At 42.9% G+C, this 20,085-nt stretch overlaps 1 protein-coding gene across 1 annotated transcript in view; it reads left to right on the top strand.

The window, feature by feature from the left end:
• Positions 1 to 20,085, top strand: part of C5 (complement C5) — an 84,421-nt gene that overhangs the window by 49,765 nt on the left and 14,571 nt on the right. Inside the window, exons 24-33 of the mRNA XM_047099723.1 lie at positions 1,383 to 1,595; positions 2,064 to 2,139; positions 5,500 to 5,659; positions 7,843 to 7,938; positions 9,219 to 9,390; positions 11,865 to 12,070; positions 13,362 to 13,514; positions 15,903 to 15,965; positions 17,755 to 17,836; positions 18,362 to 18,419. Coding sequence (XP_046955679.1) covers positions 1,383 to 1,595; positions 2,064 to 2,139; positions 5,500 to 5,659; positions 7,843 to 7,938; positions 9,219 to 9,390; positions 11,865 to 12,070; positions 13,362 to 13,514; positions 15,903 to 15,965; positions 17,755 to 17,836; positions 18,362 to 18,419 — 1,279 coding nt within the window. The remainder of the gene's footprint in view (positions 1 to 1,382; positions 1,596 to 2,063; positions 2,140 to 5,499; positions 5,660 to 7,842; positions 7,939 to 9,218; positions 9,391 to 11,864; positions 12,071 to 13,361; positions 13,515 to 15,902; positions 15,966 to 17,754; positions 17,837 to 18,361; positions 18,420 to 20,085) is intronic.

Below are 20,085 nucleotides of genomic sequence, written 5' to 3'. Positions count from 1 at the left end.
CCCTGGACTCACAGAATGTTAGTACTGGAGAAAACTTTTAAGTTTATTTATTTATTTTGAGAGAGAGAGAGCGTGCAAGTGAGTGTGAGGGTGGGAAGGGCAGAGAGAGAGAGAGAGAGAGAGAGAGAGAGAGAGAGAGAGAATCCCAAGCAGGCTCCACGCTATCAGCACCGACACAGGGCTCAATCTCACAAAACTTGAGATCATGACCTGAGCTGAAATCAAGAGTCAGATGTTTAGGGGCACATGGGTGGCTCAGTCGGTTAAGCTTCCAACTTTGGCTCAGGTCATGATCTTGTAGTACATGAGTTCAAGCCCCGCATCGGGCTCTGTGCTGACAGCTCAGAGCCTAGAGCCTGCTTTGGATTCTGTCTGTCTGTATGTCTGTCTTTCTCTCTCTTTATTTATCTCAAAAATAAATAAACATTAAAAGAAAAAAAAAAGTCAGATGTTTAACAGACTGAGCTACCCAGGCACCCCAGGGAACAACTTTTCTAATCATGTGCGATCCTATTGGATGTGTAAATACTGGTTTGCCCAACATTGCATGGTGAGTTATGGACAAAGCCCTCACAGTCCAGGCTTTTGCTTTCCTTTGTGGGAGCAATTGATTAATAGGGTCTACAATGTCTAAAGCTATCAGGTTGAACGACAACTAATTTTCCATGTCCTCTATGCAGTAATCTGCCCACTACATTATACCATCTTACCACCATATTTGAGTGGTTATTTTTAAGGCTATTCTTCATGTTTCTTTCTTTTTTAATTTTTTTAATGTATTTTATTTTAAAGAGAGAGCAGGGGAGGGGCAGAGAGAGAATCTTAAGCAGGCTCTATGTTCAGTAGAGCCCCAGGTGGGGCTCAATCCCATGACCCTGGGATCATGACCTGAGACAAAATCAAGAGTCGGACACTCAATCACCTGAGCCACCTGGGTGCTCCTTGGTGTTTCTTTTAAATCCATATTCCTGACCAGATCTTTTTTGTCTCTCCCCAGCTAAGAAGGAATTCAATTGCTTAGATAAAAAGGAAAGAACAGAGAGAGTTGCTCTTCTCTGTATTTAAAAAAAATTTTTTTTAATTTTAGTGTTTATTTTTGAGAGAGAGAGAGAGACAGAGTGTGTGGGGGGAGGGGGAGAGAAAGAAAGAGGGAGACACAGATCCTAAAGCAGGCTCCAGGCTCTGAACTGTCAGCACAGAGCTCGACATGGGGCTCAAATTCATGAATCATGAAATCATGACCTGAACCGAAGTTGGACGCTTAACCTACTGAGCCACCCAGACACCCCAAGTCTGCTCTCTGTTTAAAATATACCATTACTCAGAAGTTGATAGCAATTGATTTCGTCTACCTTGAGTTTTTGTTTGTTTGTCTATTACAGGACTGCTTATAGGAGAGGTCATGTCTACAGTTCTGAGTCAGGAAGGCATTGACATTCTTACCCACCTCCCCAAGGGGAATGCAGAAGCAGAACTGATGAGCATTGTCCCAGTATTCTATGTTTTTCACTACCTGGAAGCAGGAAAAAATTGGAACATTTTTTCTACTAATTCACTTATTCAAAACCAGAACCTGAGGAAAAAATTAAAAGAAGGTAAAAAAAAAAATCCATTTTACACATTATACCTAAACATCTTGTGGTTCTTAAACCAATGGTGCCATTAAACCAATATATAATTTTATGAATTATACAAACACATGATTGTAAAAGCATTTCTACAAAAAGAGAATCGTGAGGTAGATGCAACTACATAAATAAACACTATTTTCTGTAGCATTTTGGCTTAACTTACCAAAATGCCTGGACGAGAGACAAGACATCTGCCTTCCAACCTCTACAGAGCACTTCCTTACTTCTTGAATGAGCTCAGAATGTTCTACTTAATAATTCCCCATTCAAGCAGTTCACATACTTCTTTTGAGAAATTTAACGTTGGCCACAGAGCACATGCGTGCTGCCCAACACCGAAGGAAGTTTACCATTCCCAGGAGCTAATAAAGCACTCTGTGAGTAGAGATAGAGGTCAGTGAAGCACTGTGTTCTTTCTCTGGTGCCTCGTAGGGATGGTGAGCATCATGTCCTACAGAAATGCTGACTCTTCTTACAGCATGTGGAAGGGTGGCAGTGCTAGCACTTGGTGAGTATAAAGGTTTTGATTTGCATTTTCATAAAATGGTTGCCTAACTAACTAAAGAATAACGGTCTTAATGGAAAGTCCATTCATCCAGTTGCTCAGGCTAAAAGTCTAGTAATTTTTCATTGCCCTCTTTCTCTTACAAGCCACATCCGATCCAGCAAATACTTTTGGCTGTACCTTCAAAACATATCCTGAAGTTGGCTGCTTCTCACCAACCCCATCACACCATCCTGGTCCAAGCCACTCTTGTTTCTTTCTTTCTTTCTTTCTTTCTTCCTTCCTTCCTTTCTTTCTTTCTTTCTTTCTTTCTTTCTTTCTTTCTTTCTTTCTTTCTTTTTCTAACTTTATTTAAATCCAAGTTAGTTAACATATAGTGTAATAATGGTTTCAGGAGTAGAATTTAGTGATTCATCACTTATGTACGACCCCCAGTGCTCATCCCAACAAGTGCCCTCCTTAATGCCCATCCCCTCACCCACCTCCCCTCCAACAACCCTCAGTTTGTTCTCTGTATTCAAGTGTCTCTCATGGTTTGCCTCCCTCTCTGTTTTTATCTGAATTTTCCTTCCCTTCCCCTATGTTCATCTGTTGTGTTTCTTAAATTCCACATATGAGTGAAATCATACAATATTTACTCTTCTCTGACTTAATTTGCTTAGCATGATACACTCTAGTTCCATCCATGTTGTTGCAAATGGCAAGATTTCATTCTTTTTGATGACCAAGTAATATATCATTTCTTACCTGGGTTATTGCACTAGCCTCCCCTTGTCTTTTGTCTTCAGCCCTTGCCCTTCTTTGTCTATGCTGAACACAGCTGCTGGAGTGACCCTGTTAAAACATAAGTTAGGTCACATCACTCGAAACGGTTCAGGAGCTTCCCAACTTACCCTGGGTAAAAACCAGACTTCTTACTGTGAACTACCCTACCTGGTCTGGCCTCGCCTCACCTCTCCAACTGCATCCCTCACTTCTCTCTTTTATTCCACGCAAGCCCTACTGGCCTCTTCGATGTTCCTTGAACCTAGCGGGATGCTTCCACTTTAGGGCCTTTGCACTGACTGTTCCCTCTGTCTGAGATGCTCCTCCCCAGGCATCAGTGCCTAGTTCCCTTACCTCCCTCAGGTCTTTACCAAAAGTCACCTTCTCAGCGAGGCCTCTGCTAATCATTCTAATCTCATTCTCATCCCAACATTTCATCCCAAGCTTTCCTTTTCTCCTTAAAATTTGTCACTAACACTCTTACTTATCTCACGTGTAGTCTATCTTGCCGCTAGAATGTACTCTCCACATGGGCAGTTCCAAGTGTTCTTCGTGCCTGGTACATACCTGACACATAGCAGGTGCTCACGAAGTGCTTATTTAGTGAAGCATGATAACCTCCTTATTTCTGATGATTTGAAGGAAAGACCATTGAAATTAATTGAAAGGCTACAAGGCAATCTGCTTTCAAAAAAATGCTATCATGTGCTGACGAAATATTTAATGAAAACATGGTGTTCCAGGTGCCTTGTAGATTCAACTGTGTGAAACACTTTTAAGGATCTGACAATCTACGGGGCGCCTGGGTGGCTCAGTCTGTCAAGTGTCCAACTTTTGCTCAGGTCATGATCTCACGGTTCATGGGTTCTGTGCTGACAGCTTGGAGCCTGGAGCCTGCTTCCAATTCTGTGTCTCCTTCCCTCTCTGCCCCTCCCCTGCTCACACTCTGTCTTCTCTCTCTCAAAAATAAATAAACATTTAAAAATTAAAAAAAAAGAACTTTACAATCTGGAATAACTGACTTTTATATTATGCCCTTTTAACTACTGACAGTCCCCAGGATTTCATTCTTGACCCTCTTATTTTCTGTAGTTTCTCATTGTGCAATCTCATCCTAACCCATGATTTCCATAATTTCTACACAGGTGATTCCCTAATTAATGTCTCAAGGCCTAACTTTTTTCCTAAGCTCCAGATCCATATTTCTAGGGATCTGGGAATCAAAGCCCTTCAGACATAATCCATGCCAAATTTATTCTTTTGTTTTTGTTTCCTTAATATGTGGGCAGCAATACTCTATACTAAAGTTTGAATCTTCCCTTTCCTTTTTGTTCTATATCCAATCAGTGATCAAGTCCCATGGATTGTACCTTAGAAGTGGGTCTAACCATGTGTGGGTGGCACATTTTAAAAGACACATAGACCCCTGGAACATGCCGACTGGAGGATACCAACCAGGATGCAAGGGGTTGGTGTTGGTGAGACTGGAAACCAGCACAGCAGCAGCTGGGGACTAAATGCCTGGAGAACAGAAAATCCCCTTTCCCCCCAGAAGATACAATAACCTCTCAGTAGACACCTCTCAGTAAATACCTCTCAAGAGTTCTAGGCAAGCCTGAGTTCAGCCAGAAACACAAAAATATTTGGGTACTTTCCCAGACCCAACTCTACAAGTTCCTTGAGAGAAACATATACACAGAAGAAAATGGTCAGTACTTGAATACTTTCAAAATATTTTTTTGAGAAATATAACGAAGATACAAAAAAAGTATGTAGAATAAATAATGCATCATTCCTTGTAGAAAGAAAAATGAAAATAAATTTCTTAAGTGAGGGTGAAAGTCAAGTGGGCTGACTTTCAAAAGCACCTGAGGGGCCGAAGAGTGGGCAGCTCTTGGCAGCTCGGAGAGAGAGAACGGGAGCGGGAGGAGGGAGTAGAGGCGTTGTGGGCTTATGAATTAGATACTCTTACGTATTATTTGAGAGATCTTAGTAAAGACTGACATTGCTTCAAAAAGCAAAAACAAAACAAAACAAAAAAACCAAAACACCTCAGTGATCATGATAGTTCAAGATTCCTTGTGAGGTGGTGAGTTCTGCATCAATGGCATGGCTCAAGGAGAAGCGAGGCAAACACTCCCATGAATGTTGAGGAGGAAAATTCAGGCTTTGGACAAGACTTTAGATTAGACAGCTTTACCCATTTTACAATCTAGAGTTTTAGGATTTTGCTCCTCAATGTCTCAAGTTCATGTGTCCATGCCCTGACTCAAAACTATTTGCTTCACCACTATTGTCTTTAACTTTAGAGTAATTTTGTTTTTAATCATCAGGCACCACTTTTTAGTTTGTGTGCTGGTCAACAATATTGCAATCACAAAAGATGTGCTGTTCACATTTGTTGACTGAATGCTTTTGGAGATCTTCCTAAAATCTTCTCTTCCTCTGTGCAATGGTGACAACTTACTTCAGAACTGTATGACTAAAAATATTATTTTCTTTTAAAGAATAAATATTGTATTAACTAAAACACACTATAAATTGGGAGCCCATAGGGATTGAACATCTAAATATTCGTCATGTGATTTTGTCTTAAAGGTTAACAGCCTTTGCTTTAAGAGTGCTTGGACAATTAAATAAATACATAGAACAGAACCAAAATTCAATTTGTAATACTTTATTGTGGCTGGTGGAGAATTGTCAACTAGAAAATGGATCTTTCAAGGAGAATTCGGACTATCAACCAATAAAATTACAGGTAAGGAAACCAAGTATACAGATTAGCAACAGTTTAATTTACAAGTTTGAGTTTTGTTCTCATCCTATTTTAGGAGTTTCAAGAAGAGAAAACATACGTAACCCTTTAAGAAACTCCTGTCATGTACAAGCAAAGAATATGAAAGTTCAGAAAATTCAGTATAGGTCACGTGAGTGATGTCTTTGACATCATCTTGTGCAACAGGCATTGGTGGCTCATGGGGTGTAAGTGCTAGAGATCTCAGAACAGGTAAAATGTACTAATATGTCCCCACACCCTTGGTAGAGAACCTGTATGTGAAGTTCAGAGCCCTCTTACAGGTCAAGGCTGCAAGGTGTTGTCATGAAAGGCGAGACTCTATTTACATCCTGTTAGTAAGAGAGATTGGGGTCAGTTTGTTAAACTGCAACAAAAGTGTTGTTTAAGATTAGAATCTACTTATAAACTTGAATTACAAAGCAATTATAGTATCTCTCCAAAATGTCATTACAGTATCTTCTGCTCCTTAGAATGTTCCTTTAAGATTCAACAGCCTTTTTTTTATTTTATTTTATTTTATTTTATATTTTTTTGCCTGCCCTAACCCAATCCCTCCCTGGCTAACATGGGGCTCATAATGGTACTCTGCTGCACCAATAGCAGATTAGGACTCCCACAAGAAATGGAGGGCAACTGACACCATGCAGGTGCTATTTGAAGAGTAAAATACTACAACAATGTTTTACTTAAGATGCCCACCTATCCATCCATCCATCCATCTATCCATATTTATTCGACAACCATTCACTGAGCACCTAATACAGGCAAGGGTCTATTTTGAGCACAATCTGGGAGGAGGTGTGGGAAGGATGGCCCGCCACAGAGAAGCTCACACGCTGGTAAGGAAAGTAGGCTCTACATACTCACAACACTAATCTACATATAACTGTGTGTGTTCATTTATTCATACGAGAAACACTTACTGAATGGGAACTAAGGGCTGCATGGTAGAGACACAACAGTGAACTAAACTAATGTGGTCGCTGAGGCCATAAAGCTTATGGTCTAGCAGAGAAGTCAGACACGAGCAAGTTATTTCAAGTGTGTGATGCATGTTAAGAAAAGGGAAATACAGTTTCACTGAAAGCCGGGGATCTAATCTGGTGTGGGGGAATTGAAGAAAATGACTTGGCCAGGACCCTGGGAAATACGTAGGAGGGAGGCAGGAAGAATGTTCCATCTGACGCAAACAGTGTGCCTGGCATTTTGAGGTGGAGAGGGAGGGAGGTTCACCCAAATAACTGGGGCTGAGAGAGCTAGGGGGTGAGTGGCGTGAAATAATGCTGGAGAGGTAAATAGAGGGCACTTTGGAAGGTCTTATAAGCATCGCATTGGAATGTTACTGCCCTAAGAGGAAATAGCATGGGAGAACAGAGGCTGGATAGTGCCGCAGAGAGGAGGTGGCATTTTCACAGGGTCTTTTTTTTTTAAATAGTTTTTGAAATTTTTCTAATGTTTATTTATTTTTGAGAGAGAGAGAGAGAGAAACAGAGTGTAAGCAGGGGAGGGGCAGAGAGGGAGACACAGAATCTGAAGCAGGCTCCAGGCTCTGAGCTGTCCGCACACAGCTAGACATGGGGCTCGAACTCACCAACCATGAAATCATGACCTGAGCCAAAGCCGATGCTTACTCGACTGAGCCACCCAGGCGCCCCATTAACTTTTTTTTCAATGTTTATTGTTTTGAGAGAGAGAGACACACACACACAGAGTGCGAGCGGGGCGGAGAGGGGGCAGAAAGAGAGAGACACAGAATCCGAAGCAGGCTCCAGGCTCTGAGCTGTCAGCACAGAGCCCAACGCTGGGCTCAAACCCATGAATCGCAAGATCATGACCTGAGCTCAAGTCGGTCACTCAAGCAACCAAGCCACCCAGGTGTCCCTCACAGAGTCTTGAAGGAGGGGGAGAGTTTGTGGTGAAGAGGTATGAATTGGAGCTTCAGAGGGGGGAGATGAGGAGGAGAAAGTCACGTGAACATATGCAAGTAAGAAAGACCCAGATCTTGCTGAGAAATGGCAAGCAGTCCTGCAGGACTGATGATGAAGGGAGAGGGCGAGATTAGGCTCAAAACGGAGATTAGACCCAGGTCATTTTACTGTGAGGATGCCATTTCATTCTGTTTTTAAAACATTGCTTACTTGTAGGGTACCTTGCCTGTCGAAGCCCGGGAGAACACCTTATATCTGACAGCCTTTGCTGTGATTGGAATTAGAAAGGCTTTTGATATATGCTCCCTGGTGGTAAGTAAGAGTTTCCTTTCTCCAACACCCATCCTCTGTTTCCTAACCATTTAGTGGGAGGGGCCACCTTGAAAATAAATTTAGTTTCAGGATCAAAGGATTTCAGAATTATGATAGGTAGTAGAGACCCTGGGTAAGGTGAATTCAGTTGTCCAGTGTCACAGGCCAGCAAACTGTGGAGCTGACAGTAGAACCAGTAACTTTTGGCTGACATGGGAAAATGGCGGTGTCTCCTCTGCCTCCTGCCTGCATCTCTGGTAATGTTCTGATGCGGATGTGACTGTTACCCTACACCCAAGGCATCTCGTATTGTGGAACCTCTGAGAACACACGATAGCCTGTCTGCTTCTTTGGGCTGTGCCATTTCATTTGCTTGGAAGTTGTGGGGAGAGAGGAGAGGATTCGCCTCCGTGGATCAATGTGAAGGACTCCAAGGGAGCAGGAGCTTCCCTGATCGGGGGAGAGACCATCCCACACTGAGGTCAAATGTGCCTGCTTACAAATCGGAAGCGAATGAGACATGTCCTTCAAACCAGCATAGAGAACAGACATGGAAAATCCCAAAGGGAGTTATAGGGTCTCAGCCACAGAACAAAATAATGTTTGTAGTTTTTTCCAAGAGAATTGTTATTTATACTTAACGAGGCAAAACAGTCAACAAGGACAAGTTCCCAGGGGCCTAGAGGACAAGCTGACACCCACTGGTGCGTGAGGGAGGGGCAGTGGAGCTGGGACGGGAGGAGCCAGGAGAGATGACCACGACATCACTCCGGCTTCCTCCTCACGCACTTAAGTCGGGACCGAGTAATAGAGACGATGTTCCCAGGAATTCTTAGGATCAAAAAGCACTTTGGTAGCTTTTGGTTCTTTTCCTGCTATTTATGGTTTTCTTTAGTAAAACTCTGTTTGAAAATGTGAGTCTGTCCCAGCTCTGCCGAGGCGGAGTGGTGAAAGTCTAGGCCTGGCTTCTCCTTCCCAGGGGCTGCATCTGCTGCGGGAAGCAGAAACTAAAGGCGAAAACGTCTCCAGAGATGCCCTTTGCCAGGGGCAAAAGGCCTAACCCAGTTTGGACGAGCACGTTTTCCCTTCTGAGATTAGGCTCTGCTCCTTCTCCCAGAGGGATTTGTTCCAGTGAGACACCATCCACTTCTATGAGGACAGTCTTCTTTCCACCCTTCGCCTTGCCTGCCCCAGGATGGTGCCCCCACCCCGGGGGTGGTTCGCATCAGTTGACAGGTTGAGGCTTGACAAACTTAGGTACCCTCTGCTCTTGTTTCCAGAAAATCAACACGGCTATCACTAAAGCTGACACCTTTCTGCTTGAAAATACCCTCTCAGCCCAGAGCACCTTTACACTGGCCATTGCTGCTTACGCTCTTTCCCTGGGAGATAAAACCCACCCGCAGTTTCGTTCAATTGTCTCAGCCCTGAAGAAGAAAGCTTTGGTTAAAGGTATGACTTATTTCACACAATTTTTTTCAGCAAGCGTTTAAGCATGTAGATTTTCAGTAAGCGTTTAAGCATGCTAATTCTGTGAAGGAGGTTAGGGCAGGCAAAGTTGAGTAAGGCATGGTGTCTGCCCTCGAGAAACCAACCATCACAATACGATATATTAAGTGCTGTTATTCATTCACGCAGCTTATGTACTGAGTACCTCCTATGTACCAGATACTGTTCCAGGTTCTGGGGATAAAGCAACAGACCATAATAAAACAAAACAAAGCAAAAAAAAAAAAATCCAGGTCCTTGTGAAACTTACATTCTAGTTATGGAGAGACAGACAAACATGGTAAGTAAAATACTGCATACAGTGAATAGGTTGGATGATTGATAGGAAGCAAAATAAAGCAGGGAAAGGAGACAAGGAGAAGGGGTAGGTTGTAATTTTAGATACAGTGGTCAGGCTTGAGCCTCACTGAGAAGGTGGTACTTGAGTAGAGACCTGAAGGAGGTGAGGAAGCAAGCTGGTGGATATCTTGAGGAATGTTCCTGATGGAGAAGCCGCATGTGCAAATGCCTGAGGCAGGAGGGTGCCTGGAGCTCCATGAATGACAAGGAAGGTCATATACAGCCTTGGAGGTCATCACAGGAGCTCTGCAAGACCCCTGTATACAGTTGTGCAATGTAGACAGCCCCCACCCAAGCCAGTGAACTGAGGCTGAAATCCAGCCCGTGCATCCCCCTAGCCATGCATCCTAGTTTGGGTCTGCTTCTGCCCAGAGCAAAAGGTGCCTGTGTCTCATTCACATCAAGGTACTGGGTGGGTGGAGGGGAGGGGGGCAGTGGAAGCACTAAACCTTTAACTTCTGCTTTGAGTGAAAAGGGAAGGCATTGGAGGATTTTTTATCAGAGGTGTACTGATTACCAGTTTATTGCACTTTCCACTCTGGCTTATATTGTACTGAGTTGGCTATATATGTATTTCATTTTGAAACATAAAGATACCACTTCCTATAGGTCAAGAGTAAAGAAATGGAAAGAGGGTAGCAGTGATCATTGGCCAGTGTGCCCGTACCAGCATGGATATGATTGGGTACTTCTGAGCCCTCTTCTGGCTGAGGTTTTCTGAAAGCTTAATAAATCTAACACGAGGTGTGTCACTGTTTACAAGATTTTATTTCTGTCATCGTTTAAAAATGACTGAATCATAAAATATACCTCGAAACCACTTGTACAGTGCTTTTAAAATAACACAAAAGAAATGTCTTGGGTCTTGTAAGATAGGGATCATAAAATCATAGAATTGAAGAGCTAGAAGAGATCTTAATAATTCAAATAATGTTTGAGCTGCAAGTATCTTTAAAAACCAAATCTTTTATTCTGAATACAGCAAATATGAGTCTCTGAGAGGGAGGGGAAGCATTACCCAAAGTCATGTAAATAATGTAATTATGAATTGTAAACAGATACATCAAAATTTTGACTAATCTTCAAAAATAATTTCCAAATATGCCTCACTGTTTTTTAGAATATAATTTGCGCAAAAAAGGACTTAAAGTGACAGTTTAAATTACTACAGTAATAACAAATATAATTTAGAACCTAATTTATGAAAAGTGCTACATATATGAAATTATCTTTAGTGCTTTAAACTCGAAGAGATTAAAAAAGAATGAACTAAGATTTTGGGTGTGATCTCAATTTCTAGGTTGTAGATTTTTTTTCTGTCAGGGAGAAAAGTTCTCCAATTTATCTCACCGTGTCAATAATAACAATAAAGCTTTCTATGTGTATGGTGCTCTCTGGTTGACAAAAGTTACATTTGGTATCTCATCTGAGTTTCACTGCAAGGAAATAAGTACTACGTACACTTTAAGGTATTAGAAAATGAGTCCCACAGAACAAAACAGAATTCTTCCAAAATGACATGGTCATTTCCTAGTAGAGCAGAGACTAGAACCTGGGTGTACCGGTTACCAGTTGGTTACACTTCTCCCTTTACAGTACTGCTTCTCCCCAGTACATGCGGACTTTGCATGATGACCTTTTTGAGTAAAGACAGAGAGCACTGTATTAAGAGATCTTATTATGTACTGGTCACCTTGAAGAAGTTCTTCTTACAAAAGAGTAAGAAACTTCTAGAAATCAGAAGGCCACTACCAGTAAAAACATCTAGAAACCTGCTAGAAGTATATCAAATTCACATGTATTTTTTTAAATTTATTTATTTATTTTGAGAGAGGGAGAGAGAGCGAGAGAGCACAAGCATGAGTAGGAGAGGGGCAGAGAGAGAGAGGGAGAGAGAGAATCCCAAGCAGGCTCCGCACTGTCAGCACAGAGCCCGACGTGGGGCTTCATCTCACAAACTGTGAGATCATGACCTGAGCTAAAATCAAGAGTCAGACACTTAACTAACTGAGCCACCCAGGCACCCCTCAAATTCACATTTTTAATCACATTAATGAATGTGATTTGTTGATGTTCAGGCGATCCAGTCATTTATCGCTTTTGGAAAGATGATCTTCAACAGGAAAGCACATCCACACCTAACCCCAGTACAGCACACGTGGTAGAAACCACTGCCTACGCTTTACTCACCAGTCTGAGCTTGAAAGACATAAATTACGTTAACCCAATCATCAGATGGCTATCTGAAGAGCAGAGGTACGGAGGCGGCTTTTATTCAACCCAGGTAACATTTCTCTGTCTGGTTTTACCCTCCTGAAGACATTTGCCCTCCTCCTGCACGACATGTGCCACATTCATTCTGTCGCCCATGCTTTCGTCCTCCCGCCAAGATCTGAATAAATGACTAGAGTCAAAAGACCCTTAGAGATTATCTGCAGTGACACCCTTCTCCTACATCGGAGGAAGTCAGCCCCAAGAGGTTCGTTCATGGAGTTAGTGGCACAGCCAAAATCAAAACTCACATCTCCTGACTCTAAATCCAGTACTTCCTCTATGATTCTTAATGATCACGAAGGGCTAGTAAGGTTATCAGTGATTCCATCACATCCTATGTAATGAACAGAGGCCACCGTGTGGACCAAAGTACTGATATTCCCTCCCCCCCCAAAATGAGTAAAAAGTGAGACAAATACTGACTGTTACGGTTTGCCTAGCTACCAGTGTAAACTCATTTATGTATGTATGTTTTGTAGTTATTATGTAGTTGTATAATGTGCTCTGTTTTCAAAGATGAGCTCAAACGTTAGCATCTTCTCTGTTCCTTGAATGTTTGGATGATCGTAGAATGTGTTTCTATGTGTTTATAAAATTTAGAGCTAGAGGGGTCCTTTAAGGTTACTTTAGTGATTATCTAATCTGAGGAGGCAAATGAATTTCATCTTGGAGACAAGTGTAGGCTTAGCAGGGAAGAGTGTCCCATTGATCATCATGCCATGTCACAGGCAGACGGAGTAGCCACGTGTTTGACGCCTCTGATCTAGTCAGTCACATTTCCCAATCTTGCACATGAGGAAGATGAGACCTAGAAAAATAAAGTTCACCCATTCATTCCTTCAACAAATACTTGTTCAGTAGCTACTAAATGTAATGGATGCCAAGAAATCTTACATTACAGTGGTAGAAGCAGAAAATGAAAACAGAATAATAGAGAGGGAGAACGTATTTATGGCCTCACTGTGGAGTTATCTAAGGTGAGACTTAAGGATAAAAAGGAGACAGTCATGCAAGGATTAGGAGGCATTCTGCAAAGAGTGACTGGCCTGAGGTCATGCACCCAGGACACCTGGAGAGCCTGGAACTGAGGCCACACTTCCTTCCTCTCCCTGCCAACAGCAGCATCCTTACTGGGGAGGGAGAGACCTCCACCTAGGAGCCCTTCACCAATTTCACTCAGTCAGCTGGAGTTTCCCCACTGGTCAGTGCATCCTCACTCTCTCATAAGAAAGCAGATTTGTAAATACAGGGAAGGTATAAATGAGCTAAACCTGTTTTTGTGCCTTGCTGATTGCTGACAGGATACGATTAATGCCATCGAGGGCCTGACGGAATATTCACTCCTGGTGAAACAACTCCACTTGAACATGGACATCAATGTCTCTTACAAGCATAAAGGTGACCTCCACCGTTATAAGATGACAGAGACGAATTTCCTTGGGAGGCCAATAGAGGTAAATTAAGGACTTTTTATAAAATTTTATAACTGGGTGGGCCCTTTGAAGTCATGTGTTCCCCTCTTACTTTACAAATGTATCTATTTACTACTTAAAAATACATTGAGTACCTGCTATGTCCCGGGCACTGGGAATTCAAAAGCAAAGTGTATGAAGAAACTGGGTACTCGGGGAGACTGCTGTTTTAACAGACAGAAAAAAAATAAGAGCCTTGGTAGGGACATGGAAGGACAGAGCAGGGTCTCCTGACCCAAGGTGAGAGGTAGGAATTTGTCAAGTGCGTCCAGATGCACAGGTTAAATCTGGGAGAATCAGGATGAGTTAGCAAGGTGAAGAAAAGGGGGAAAACATTCTAGTCAAAGAGAACAGTATGCACAAAGGTGCAGTGGTAGGAGTGAGAGGGAAGACACGCGTGGACATCCACCAGTGGTTCCACGTGGGCCTGTCATACACACAAAGTATGGCCAAACTGAGGGATTGGCCTTTCGGTCCCCTGACAGCTTACCCCATGTACCCCTGCTGGATTTTTTTTTTTATGAAAACCTCAATGGCCTGTGAAAATTTCCCAAAGTAAAGGACACGTTGGAAGAACTAGTTTCTGTGTCAATAAGAGTAGCTGCTAGTAAACGGCTGCCAACATATATTTTTCTAATTACCACATTTCAGATTATTTTAGGTCATATTTAAATACACAGATGACTGGAAATAGTTTTTAACTGTCTACATGCTCTACAAATCCATGTTTGGGAGAAGTAAGTAGGCATGAGAAATAAAATTGAACGTGAAAATTAAAAACAATTGGCCCACAGATAAAAAAAAAAAGATAGGTATGGATATGGATATATAGACAGAGATATAGACATATTCCAACACTTGAAAGTCCAGAGACCTCAAATAAAAATCTGCCTCCAAACTCTTAAAAAACCGGACAATCAGGCAACAGGGTGTTGGCCACAGCAAGCACTCTTCAGTTGGTCCCAGTTTCCGGCAGTCACGTGACGTGTGTGTGTGTGTGTGTGTGTGTGTGTGTGTGTCCTTTGTGTGCCCTTGCTTGGTGCCTGGGCCTCTGCAGGCACGTGTGCTTATGGCCCCAGGGTTGGTAATGTGTCTCCTTTCTCTGGGAGCGTGTAGACTTCACCAGAGGTTCACATTCCAAGCCAATGGTCTAAGATCTCATGAGGAGTTCTTGACCTGAGCGGCAAGGTAGGCCCACCGGAGATGTAACTGCAGTTAATTCTTCTCTACAGGGCTAATGCTGTAAGGGCCTCTTGCCATTTTTAAATAACTAAAACTCAGCCCATGACGCTGTCTTTGTATAAAACTCAGGCTATGAGTATCTAGTCTGGAATATCTCTATGCCAGCATTTCCTGAAATGCATTACCTAACAAAGGTTTGGTGGTCAAGTTAGTGTGGGACACTCTAGTTTAAATGAAGTTAATCAAGTTTGTTCATAGAGGATTCCTACCCCACCCTTCATATGTATATGAGTAATTGTGGTGACCCTGGGGAAGAACGGGCAATGGAGGGACATGGGGATGGGGGCAGGGCAACAGTATTCATTTCCCAAACCTGTCACTCAAGTTCATAGAACCCATTCCTCATGCAGCATCTTGATGCACTGGCTTTTCAGTAAATGCTGCTATCTTCCATCAGGGAGAACAAGAGAATTGCCTTGTTATCTACATTTACTAAAATCTAGAGGAAGGGCTGACAACTCTTCATGCACACTGAATCCCCTTTGCACTAGTGTGCTAAGTGAGGGAAGGGGCAGCCCGCAGCCTTGGAGCGAGCAAGAAACCTACTCTTTGGGCCTCTTGCTCAGGATGGCCTCTCCCACGCCGTCCACACATCAGGGAGCTTTGTACAACAGAGCTTCTCCGGAGGGGAGGCTTTCTTAACCCAGTCCTGACCTTCGCTCTCCTCCTGGAAGGACAGAAGAAGAGTGTCAGCACCTAAGGATCTGGCAGGCTTAAGTGAGGTGCCGGATGGGGCAACGGGGTTTGAATAAAAGACCAGTGGAAGTGGAGGAGATGAGCCTCCTCCTGAGGCACTGAAAGGGATTTATTCCATTGGCAAAAGGAGATGAAGATCCAGTTCTATCATAACCATATATAAATGAAAACATAACCCAAAGTGGCCTCTGCTGTGTTGGTTTTGCGGGCTTGCTCAGGAGAGCTCAAGACGTGGTATTCATACGGACAAGGGAAAAGGAATTTCCAGCACTTCTAGCGTCTGTGTGCACAGGATCTCCACTGTCTTACCCATTGAATCTCACAGAAGCCCAGAGAGAGGAAGCTGGCAGGTGTCAGGCTACTTTTCATTGTTCTGTCCTCCCTCCCTATTGAAGAAGAAAACAAAGCACAGTTTCTCATCCACCTTTCCAGGTGCCCCTCGATGATGACCTCGTCGTCAGTACTGGGTATAACAATGGTGTGGCTACGGTGCACGTAAGTATTTCATTGAGAGCCGATTTCAACCATATGTCTGCTTGTACTAAGTAACATGAAAGAAAGTTAGGGACTTTGCCACAAAGTTACAGAGATCTAGGCTTGGGCAACCAGGACTAAAGTAGGATTCATTTACTCGTTCTTTTTAGCTGTCTCAGTAGCAATCCTCACAATTTCTTTTTGCAGATGGCTACATTAATCCTTGTACGTATATAGTCTTTGTATTTGTGGAAATTATATATATAATTATACATATATATATAATTTTATGGTTCTGTAGTTGTATGTGCGTATGACGCATGTGTGTGATTATACACACATACATATCCCTGCTTTCTATGGTTAGTAACATAGTCACATCGCAATTCTCCAGCATCATTGCAGATTGATGAATATATGTAAGGACTTAAGTTTCTATTATTTTAACTGCAGACTGCATGCACATACACAAACAGCTTAGAGAAACGTGTGACTGACTGCCGAATGGCTAAGATGAACTACATATTCTAAGCATCAATTAACACTCTACTTATGATTTCAGTTACGCTCTTATCTTTGGCATGTCCATTCCGTCTAAGACTTTATGAGATTGCATGGTTGGGTTGGTGGGGGAGACAGACTGTGCATTTCTCTGTCACTTCTAGTTGCTCTCAGTTTATCTACTTCTGGAAGCACCTCTGTCCTTCCCTGCACACCTGTAATTTGTCATTTACTACGGTGGCATGGGGGTTAGGAGAAAACCATACTTCCTGGCCTTGAAGTGTTTTGCATGAAATTAGAGTAAACAGGTTCCAGGACAAGAGGCTTAGGAACTTTTCTATACAGTAAAGTACTCAGATTTGACCACATGGGATTTGGCAAGATTCTGCCTGGCTAGATGTCATCTTTTTTTTTTTTTTTTTTTTTTTTTTTTGCCTACTTGGGCTTCTCAGGTATGTTTCAAATTATAGAGTTCGCTGAAAGTCCAGCTGTTGGGAAATGAGTCTTTGCCATACCCCATTTGTACTGGATTGTGGAATCAATACTTTGGGCATTTCACCTGCAGCAACAGTACAGCCATGATGCCTTCCCCACTGTCCTGTTTTTTGTTTTTTATTCTTAAGTTAGTTAACATACAGTGTAGTCTTGGCTTCAGGAGTAGAACCCAGTGATCCCACTTACATACGACACAAGTGTCCTCCTTAATGCCCATCACCCATTTAGCCCATCCCCATCAACCCTCAGTTTGTTCTCTGTATTTAAGAGTCTCTCTTATGGTTTGCCTCCCTCTCTGTTTTTATCTTATTTTTCCTTCCCTTTCCCCCATAGTCATCTGTTAAGTTTCTCAAATTCCACATTTGAGTGAAGTCATGTGATATATGTCTTTCTCTGACTTATTTCACTTAGCATAATATCCTCCAGTTCCATCCATGTTGTTGCAAATGGCAAGATTTCATTCTTTTTCATCACCAAGTAGTATTCCATTATATATATTTGTGTGTGTGTGTGTGTGTGTGTGTGTGTATACATACCACATCTTCTTTATCAGTTGATAGACATTTGGGCCCTTTCTGTACTTTGGCTATTGTTGATAGTGCTTCTATAAACATTGGGGTGCATATGCCCCTTTGAATCAGCACTCCTGTATCCCTTTGGATGAATTCATCCCTTTGGATGAATTCCTAGTAGTGCAATTGCTGGGGCATAGGGTAGTTCTCGTTTTAATTTTTGGAAGAACCTCTACACTGTTTTCCAGAGTGGCTGCCCTGTCCTGTTTTAAATAGACTGTTGTTCACATGTCCCAACGTAGGTAACAACTGTGGTTCAGAAAACCAGTACTTCTGAGGAAATCTGCAGCTTTCATTTGAAAATTGAAGCCCAAGACATAGAAGGTAAAACAGAACGATACACGCTGTAATTGTGTGCCTTTTTTTTTCTACCTGTGGCCTTCACATCCCTCTCCTGGTGGGTTGGTTCTCTCCTCCACTCCAGAAGCAAGCCCCCTTGCACCCTGAAGTACCCCTCTAACCTTGGCTCTGGGGTCAGGGTACCTGCTCTCCTCTGCCCTGATAGCTTCCATTTGCGGCTCAAAGGCCTGTTCCTCCAGGACACTTTCCGGCCACCAGTGAATCCAAGCATCGGCCCTTTCTCCCTCCAACCTTCTGCAAACACGTTACCTTCAATAACTCCTTCCTTAAATCATAACTTCTTTGAGAGCAGGGAACTGTTACGGCTATTGGTATTGTCAGCAGCCATGAATTGCCATTAAACTCACCAGCAGCGCCAGCTTCCAAATCAAAACTCATGTTTAAATGTGTTCAGGGACCTTTTCGTTAATTATTCGGTTGCGACAGGGCACAAAACAGCTAAGAATGGTTTACTCTCATTTTTTGTTTGCTTGTTTTTTGTATGCGCAGCTTCCAGCTACAGACGCTACAGCGACTCAGATTACAAACGCATAGTAGCATGTGCCAGGTAAGCCTGTTTCCACAGAGGGGAGCACAGACTCAGGGCCTCACTTGTGCCGTGGTATTATCTCTTTACATCTTTTGGAGTTTTAAGATGGCCGGAAGATGCAAAATTGTGCGCTTGTTAAAATGCAGAACATAATGGGTATTCTTAGCTACTTTGTAGAACAGCTTCATTTTTGCTCATAGTTTTCCCTCCCACATTTGGCCTTCTTCTAATTCAAACAGTATAATAGCGATTTTTTCTGTCTTCCAGAAAGGTAGAGAGGAGATAGAAGGATGAGGAAAAGAAAAAGCAAAAGATTTTCTTATAAGCAGCTTCTACTCTCTTACTTAGATCCCATTCCCCCAGAAAATTCCCTAGCCATTATCAGCCAGTGGTTCTCAACTCAGGCTGCACATGGAAGTCAGCTGGAGAGCTTTTAGAACTATCCAAAACTCGGGGCGCCTGGGTGGCTTGGTCGGTTAAGCGTCCGACTTCGACTCAGGTCATGATCTCACGGCCCATGAGTTCAAGCCCCGCGTCGGGCTCTGGGCTGACGGCTCAGAGCCTGGAGCCTGCTTCAGATTCTGTGTCTCCCTCTCTCTCTGTCCCTCCCCTGTTCATGCTCTGTCTCTCTCTGTCTCAAAAATAAATAAACGTTAAAAAAAAATTAAAAAAAAAAAAAAAGAACTATCCAAAACTCTAGCCTCACCCCCAGAGGTTATCCTGATGGCAGCCAGCGTCGAGAGCCACCAGCCCTCCACAGGCTAACTCCAGAGCCCCGAACTGGCCACTGTAACAGTTTCCTGTTGCTCCTTGGTAACAATTTACCAGAAACTTAATGGTTACGAAGCCCAGATTTATTCCTCTTACAATTCTGGAGGTCAGAAGTCCTGCCTGAAATCAATGGGCTACCTTCCTCCTAGAGGCTCTAGGGGAGAATCCACTTCCTCGCCTCTTCCAGATGCTGGAGGCAACCATCTCCCCTGCTTCTTTCCCTTATAAAGACCCTAGTGATTACACTGCCCCCCCCCCAGATAATCCAGAATAATCTCTTGATTGCAAGACCCTTAAATTAATCACATCTGCAAGTCCCTTTTGCTGCATAAGGTAACGTATTCACAGGTTCAGGGAATTAGGACGTGGACATCTTCAGGGGCCATTATTCTGCTCACCACATCCACCATCCTAAAACACTTCTAAAAGTGTAGGCTTTTGAGAATATGTGTACGTATCTTAGTGCTCACATAGAGTGAATCAGTCAGTGGCAAAGCCATGTTAGAGCGCAGGCTTCTGCCTTCTTCCTTTCATTACCCCATCAGCACTTCCTGTTGGGCTCTGTTTCCTTATTCTTCATATTCTCAATAACTGATTTCTGTGGTTGGTACTCTGCTGATTTTACTGATCATCACATGTGATGTCAAAGCACTCAGTATGGATAACTCAGAAATTCCATCGAGTTGTGTTATAGATTTGAGATGTAAAGGATTTTAGGGATGATATCGTAATCCCTTATTTTAGAAATAAAGAGGGGCACCTGGGTGGCTCTGTCCGTTAAGCCTCCGACTCTTGGTTTCGACTCAGGTCATGATCTCACGGTTTGTGACTTTGAGCCCTGCATCAGGCTCTGCACTGACAGTGCTGGGCCTGCTTGGGATTCTCTCTCTCTCTCTCTCTCTCTCTCTCTCTC

This window comes from Lynx rufus, unplaced genomic scaffold (genome assembly GCF_022079265.1).
Source record: "Lynx rufus isolate CCGP_SWC_20201006 ecotype Redwood Valley unplaced genomic scaffold, mLynRuf1.p SCAF_10, whole genome shotgun sequence".
NCBI lineage: Eukaryota > Metazoa > Chordata > Mammalia > Carnivora > Felidae > Lynx > Lynx rufus.
Note: the sequence above shows the minus strand (reverse complement) of the source record. Positions and strands in the feature narration are given on the sequence as shown.